This window comes from Alnus glutinosa, chromosome 6 (assembly GCF_958979055.1).
Source record: "Alnus glutinosa chromosome 6, dhAlnGlut1.1, whole genome shotgun sequence".
Lineage (NCBI taxonomy): Eukaryota > Viridiplantae > Streptophyta > Magnoliopsida > Fagales > Betulaceae > Alnus > Alnus glutinosa.
Genome location: NC_084891.1, coordinates 12,405,077 through 12,412,706, shown reverse-complemented (window position 1 = coordinate 12,412,706; position 7,630 = coordinate 12,405,077). Strand labels below are relative to the sequence as shown.

General features: G+C 42.2%; 1 protein-coding gene across 1 annotated transcript; it reads left to right on the top strand.

The window, feature by feature from the left end:
• The first annotated feature begins 2,131 nt into the window (after positions 1–2,131).
• Positions 2,132–5,349, top strand: LOC133871532 (uncharacterized). Its single transcript, XM_062308965.1, has 5 exons — positions 2,132–2,182; positions 2,306–2,432; positions 3,156–3,350; positions 3,552–3,914; positions 4,161–5,349. Exons 1-5 carry the CDS (start codon positions 2,132–2,134, stop codon positions 4,997–4,999), a joined length of 1,575 nt encoding a protein of 524 aa, XP_062164949.1. The 3' UTR covers positions 5,000–5,349.
• Positions 5,350–7,630: the final 2,281 nt, after the last annotated feature.

The window sequence follows — 7,630 nt, the reverse complement described above, 5'->3', positions numbered from 1 at the left end:
TCGTGCATACAAAGTTCAACCATCCGGACGTCAGTCTTCATGTTCCGGACGATGAAGCATCATATATGGAAATTGCGTGCACCAGTTCAACCGTCCGGACATCAGCCTTCAAGGTCCGGACGCTCAAAGCCTTATTATAGTAATTACGTACAGCCAAAGTGCAATTGTCCGATCGCTAGGGCAACACCGTCCTGACGCAGCCTTGTTATGGAAGCTTTCAGTTCTATTTTAGAAAGGCAGTTGCAGTTTACCGTCCGGACACTCGGTCAAGCCGTCCGGTATTTTGGACATAACTTTTTACTCAAATATTGGATTGGGACGAAATTGGCATCGTTGGAAAACTAACAAGAAATACTGTAAATGTATGGTTTGGACAGCCATTATACTTATCCAAACGGACCCTGTCCGGACGGAAACATCAAGCTACCAGACGGTCCTGCAGAATTTTCCAGAATTGCTTTTCGGACACGGAAACAGTAGCCCGTCCAGACGCGCTTGCCAGAGACTCCAATTCTTACCTATTTTAGTTCTTCTAAAGCCTATAAGTAAGAGGCTCGAGGCATCCATTCGACACAGAATTTGGTGATAAATTCCTTACAGCTTAGAGAGGGTGTTTAGGGAGATATTGAAGATCTGTTAGCTGTCTAGCTTTTGCTAGTGTGTGATTTGATCAGCTGTGAAGTCTATCTTAGGGGTTGATCCTAAGGTAAAGGATTCCATTGAAGACCCCTTCAGGTAGGAGACCTGGTTGGGTGGCGTTCGTGTTGGGTTACACGTTAGAGTTCAAGGTACGACCACTGCATCAAGGGTATTTGAGTGCTACTACTTTGTAACTAGCTTTGTCTTCTAAATAGTGGATATCCTGGGTTTGGCTACCCCGGAGTAGTTTTTCTCTTAATTGTGTTTTCACTTCATCAACAAAATATTTGTCTCTTTTAATTTTCGCATTTAATATTTTGTTGCACAATGTTCACACACACTTGTATAAATTAGAAGTCTCTTTATTTTTTACAAAATGACAAAGGATGCCATTCAGTGTTCGACAAGTAATAGGGTTGTTGTCTCAGACACAGTTATGGGAAGACTGTTGCAACCGTCCGGATGATGTGTGTTTCCGTCCGGACACTATCCTTGATAAGGTAAGTCTTGCAGAAGAATTTCAACCGTTCGGACATCAGACTCTATGGTCCAGACGCTCAAACCTTATTATGGAAATTGCGTACAGCGGAAGTGCAACCGTCCGGATGCAAGGGCAACACTGTCCGGACACCCTCCGCTATTTTGATCATAACTTTTTACTGAAATATTGAATTGGGACAAAATCAGCGTCATGGGAAAGTTAACGAAAAATGCTGCAATTTGATGGTCAGAAAGGCCAATAGAAACATCTGGAAGGCCCTCCGTCCGGACGGAAAGATCAAGTGTCTGGACAGCACACCAAAATTCAAGAATTTTTTAGAATTACTTTTCAGGCACGGAAACAGTTGCCCGTCCTAACGCCGAAGTTTGTTGTCCAAAAGTACATGCCAGAGACTCCAATTCTGGCTAGAATTAGGTCTTCTAAAACCTATAAATAAGAGGATCTAGGCATGCATTATGTACAGAATTTAGTAGTGAATTCCTTATAGCTTAGAAAGGGAGTTTAGGGAGCTATTGAAGATCTTCTTGCTCTCTAGCTTTTGCCAGTGTGTGATTTGATCAGTTGTGAAGTCTATCTTAGAGGTTGGCCCTAAGGTAAAGGATTCCATTAAAGATCCCTTCAGGTAGGAGACCTGGTTCGGAGGCGTTCGTGTTGGGTTACACGTTAGAGTTCAAGGTAAGACCACAGCATCAGGGTTATGTGAGTGCTACTGCTTTGTAACTATCTTTGTCTTCTGAATAGTGGATATCCTGGGTTTAGCTACCCCGGAGTGATTTTTCTCTTAATTGAGTTTCCATTTCGTCAACAAAATATTTTGTCTCCTTTAAATTTTGTATTTAATATTTTGTTGCACACTGTTCACACATAGTTAATTAGAAATCCAATAATTTTCAATTGGTATCAGAGCGAGTACACTCCGTTTAAAGGATTTAATTCCTGAGTGTAATCCTTATCTCTTTGTGACTTCTATTTTTTATTACACCTTTTATCATGGATTTCTCTCAGTTATCTGAGGAAAATTATGACATTGAGCTCTCTAAAGTTTTTGCTAAATTGGATAAAATTGTTTCTCCAAAAGAGCTCAAAAAGGTGAAGCAAGAAAAAGAGTCTTTGATTGTTCAGTTATCTGAATCACATGTTTTGATTGACTCTTCGAGATCTCAGAATACCAAGCCTTCTCGCGAGGCACAACGTCGGTTGAACCCTAACATGAAAGAAGTTGTAATGAAGGAGGTTGTGAAGCTATTAGATGCGGGCATGATTTACCCCATCTCTGACAGTAAATGGGTGAGTCCCGTTCATTTTGTACCAAAAAGATCAGGAGTGACGGTAGTTAAGAATAAGGACAACGAGTTAATCCCAACCCGAGTCCAATCGGGATGGAGAGTTTGCATTGACTACCGCAAGCTGAATTCTATGACCAGGAAAGACCATTTTCCCCTCCCCTTCATTGATCAAATGGTGGAACGTTTAGCTGGTCGCGCGTACTATTGTTTCCTTGATGGATATTCCGGCTACAACCAAGTTCCCATGGACCCGGAAGACCAAGAAAAGACCACTTTTACATGCCCTTTTGGAACGTTCGCCTATCGACGCATGCCCTTTGGGTTATGCAATGCACCTGCTACTTTTCAGCGGTGCATGATCAGCATTTTCTCTGACATGGTTGAGCGTTACCTCGAGGTGTTTATGGATGATTTTTCGGTTTTCGGTTGTTCGTTCAAAGAATGTTTGCACCATTTGAATCTTGTGCTGATACGATGTAAAGAGAAGAATTTGATTCTTAACTGGGAGAAATGCCATTTCATGGTGAAACAAGGAGTAGTGTTGGGGCATGTTATCTCCCCACGTGGCATTGAAGTTGATAAAGCAAAGGTTGACTTAATTTCTAACCTTCCGCCTCCACGGACGGTAAAAGAAATTCGATCTTTCTTAGGACATGCCGGATTCTATAGGAGATTCATTAAGGACTTTAGCAAAATTTCTAGGCCTTTGTGCAATTTGCTTGCCAAAGATGCCCCATTCGTCTTTGATGATAAATGCTGTCATGCATTCCAGACTCTGAAAACGGCTCTGACATCCGTGCCAATCATCCAGCCACCAAACTGGAATGTGCCTTTCGAGATAATGTGTGATGCTTCAGATTATGCAATTGGTGCTGTTTTGGGGCAGCGTTTTGACAAACTCCCACATGTCATTTACTACACCAGCAAAACTCTTAATGATGCACAACTCAATTATTCAACCACTGAAAAAGAGTTGTTGGCGGTTGTCTTTGCGTTAGACAAATTTAGATCCTACTTGTTGGGATCAAAGGTCATAATCTACTCGGATCATGCCGCATTGAAGTATCTTTTGTCTAAAAAAGATGCTAAATCTCGTCTTATTCGGTGGATTTTGCTACTACAAGAATTTGACATTGAAATTCGGGACAAAAAGGGTTCCAAAAATTTGGTAGCTGACCATTTGTCTCGGCTGATCGTGGACTACAACGAGGATACTTTGCCCATTGTTGAGACATTCCCTGATGAGCAGCTCATGCACATTGCTCAAATCTCTGTACCTTGGTTTGTGGATATCGTTAATTATCTTGTCACTGGCCAAATGCCCTTGCATTGGACTAAGCAAGATAGACTTAAGTTATTGACCAGGGTGAAACATTTCTTTTGGGACGACCCATACTTGTTTAAGTATTGTCCCGATCAAATTATTAGGAGATGTATTCCTGACAGTGACCAAACTAGTGTCATCTCCTTTTGTCATGACCATGCTTGTGGGGGGCATTTTAGTGCTCGAAAGACCGCTGCAAAAATTTTGCAGTGTGGATTCTATTGGCCTTCCATTTTTCGTGACACTCATACTTATTGTGCAGCTTGTGAGCGCTGTCAGAAGTTAGGGCGCATTTCTCGACGGAATATGATGCCTCTCAACCCAATTCTTATAATTGAAATCTTTGATGTTTGGGGCATCGATTTCATGGGACCTTTCCCTAGCTCCTATGGTAATCTTTTTATTCTCGTCGCGGTTGATTACGTGTCTAAGTGGGTGGAAGCAAAGGCGTGCAAAACAAATGACCACAAGGTTGTGGTCCAATTCTTGAAGGATAATATTTTTGCTCGTTTTGGTACTCCACGGGCTATCATTAGTGATGGAGGCAAGCATTTTTGCAATAGGGTTTTCGACCTTCTCATGAAGAAATACAGGATAACCCATAAGGTTTCCACCGCCTACCATCCTCAAACAAGCGGTCAAGTGGAAGTATCTAATCGGGAGATCAAGAGCATCCTGGAAAAGACAGTGAATCCCACAAGAAAATATTGGTCAATGAGATTAAATGATGCACTGTGGGCATATCGGACTGCTTTCAAGACTCCCATTGGTATGTCCCCATACCGCCTTATTTTTGGAAAAGCCTGCCACCTCCCAGTGGAGCTGCAACACAATGCATATTGGGCCATCAAACGGCTTAATTTTGATCTCCACGAGGCGGGTTCTCAGAGGAAACTCCAGCTTGATGAGTTGGAGGAAATTCGGAATGATGCGTACGACTGTGCGAAGCTCTACAAGGATAAAATGAAGAAGATTCATGATCAACAAATTTTGAGAAAATCCTTTGAAATTGGTCAAAAAGTTCTTCTCTATAATTCTCGTTTGCATCTTTTCCCGGGAAAACTCAAATCTCGATGGACCGGACCGTTTATCGTTCGTACCATTTCGACCCACGGAGCCATCGAGATTGAGGATCCCAAGAACGGTAATACATTCAAAGTAAATGGCCAAAGGTTGAAACCGTTCTTGGAATTGAAAAATCCAGAAGTAGAGGAAATGCTACTGGACGACCCCGTTTATCACGGCTGATTGGGGGACGGTCGGGCTAACGACGTTAAACTTAGCGCTTGGTGGGAGGCAACCCATCGATTTAGTTGATTGTGTTTGTTTACATTCAGTTCATTTTCTTTATTTTCGGTAGTTGTTTTTATTTACTAACACTCCATCCATGCATTTCATGATGCCTAGTCCATTATACGGCTGGAGCAGTGTTGTGTTTTTCAGGACAGATGCACCTACATCCAAGTTTGGGGGAGTTCGATTCGCCCCATCTTTTCCTTCTCTCCCGGTAATGTATCTCTATTCACACATTGGGGACAATGTGTCATTCAAGTTTGGGGGTAAGGAATGTCCTTTTGTTTATACGCTTTGTTTTGAAAAAAAAAATCGAGAATGTTTGACATTTTAATTCTGATTTGCATTCATTGGCGTGTTTAAAGTTATGAACACATGATCATTTGACTAGGACAGCTGAATTGGTTGTTTTTGAATATGCGATGATATCACATGTTTTACCTTGCACTTAGCATAGAGCACACTAGCATATATTTGTGAGGCATGAAATATGAAACCAAATATTCTTGTGTTTGATGTCTTAGATTTCAATTGGTTGACGTGTTGGGTGAGTACCTTGGCATCTGTGTATAGTTTATCTTAAAAAAAAAAAAAAAAAAAAAAAAAAAAAAAAAATTAAAGAAAAAGAAAAAGAAAAAAATTAAGTGTAGTAACTGTTCTAAGCCTTTTGTTGAGTAACCGGGCCTCTTGCCTCATTAAGCAGTGAGTGTTCGCGTCAAAAAACAAGAAGTTTGGAATGGTTAATGTAGAGCTAAGGGCTAGTTTAGCTTCGTAGCCTTTTTGACTCGAGTTAGTAAATCTTTAAGGGTGTTCTACACCTAATGCCCTAAAGCCATCCGGTTTGGGAGTCATTGGTCTAAAGCTTGTTACATGGGTCAATTAGAAGGCTTAAGGAAGCTGGACATTGCACAGTCCGCACAAATAAAAAAAAATAATAAAAAAAAAAATATTTAGTGAGTTAATTTTCTATTGCCTTGGTTGTCATCCAATAGGAAGTCCAATGGATTTTGAGCATTGAATCATGTATATAGGAATTGCATTGAAACCTCATAGTCACGTGTTAGTTCACTTTACACCAAGGGAATGTGTGGTATTTCAACTGTTCATTTATGAGTGATTTAATTCAAGCTTACTCTAGAATTTCGAAGATGGAGTTTGTGATTTTAAACTTACCCATGAATAAAAACCATGATTTCTATGACACTGCATTCTTGGTAAAAATCTTTGGCAAAGTGTTTGTGGGTATCACTTCTGTTAAACCCTCACGAGACTTCGCTCGTCTACTAGGGATGCCTAGTGGTTTAAAAGGCTTATTGCATACGCTAAATGCAATCGTTTTCTTCCCCATGAAAGAGGAATTAGTGTAGGTATTTCAATTTGTTTTATTTTGTTTTACATTGCTAAGGGACTAGCAATATGTAAGTTTGGGGGTGTGATAGGTCTTGAATGTTACACATTCAAGCCCTTTAATTTGCTATTGTTAAACCCTTAACCTCATTGTAATTTAACATTTTATCTTGTTTTAGTGTTTATCTTATTTCTAGGTCCTAAAGAAAAATACACACAAATGCATCAAGGAAACCGAACATTAAATTGTAGAAGAAGTCAGCACTGAATTGAAGAAAAAATTGAGTGTGCAACTTAATCTAAATCATGATGTGGCTAGGAGCTTTAGATGATGTGCTGGACGTTGGAAATTGAAGTCTTTATTGCAGGATTTTGTGGAAATTCAGCATGAGGTGGTGCAGGATTTTGTTGAAGGCATGAGGTGGTGCAGGTTGTTGTTGAAGGCAAGACACGTGAGGCACCAAACCTGCAGCAAAAAGCTGCTGGACAGCAGCTCCAAAGCTGCTGAACAGCAGCTTGCAAAGTTGATGGGCAGCACCTCTCCCTCTTGCCTCCCCTTGCGTGTCCCCCTTTTTCAAAGCTAGCAAAAGTAGGCCTGCAGCAAAAGCTGCTGAACAGCAGCTTGCAAAGCTGGCAGCGCCTCTCCAACCACTTGGACAGCCCCTGCAGCTCCTAAACCACACGGCACCTTCTCTCTATGCAGCAGTCCACGCCTGGCAGCAGGCACCAAGGAAAGTTAGAGCTGCTGGACAGCAGCACATCACCTTCACCACACAGCAAGCTCCCCTTTGACAGAAAAGCAGCATGGGCTGCACCATTCTGCGCCTGACAGCAGCCGCCAAACCTGCTGGACAGCAGCAGCATGGTCTGCACAATTCCCCAAAGCTGGACAGCACCTGCAGCACTCCACCTTGCCTGCAGCACACTTTCGCACAGCAGCTCCTGCACCTTTTCCTCTCAACTGGACAGCAGCTTCTCCTCACCACCACGCCCCCTGCAGCAACCTGCAGCTGCTGGACAGCTGCTGGACAACTCATTCAGCTCCTGCAGCTTCTGGCAGCACCTGCAAGGGGCAGAACCTCTGCTGGACAGTAGCATGGGCTGCACCTGTCCACCTCACCAGCAGTATCTTCAAGGCAGCGAGGAAAATAAAAGAGGAGAGAAAAGGGGGAGTTCGGAGAGCATTATTGGGCAGAAACTTTCGGTGGACAGCAAGGGGATGGAAGGGTTTTCAACACC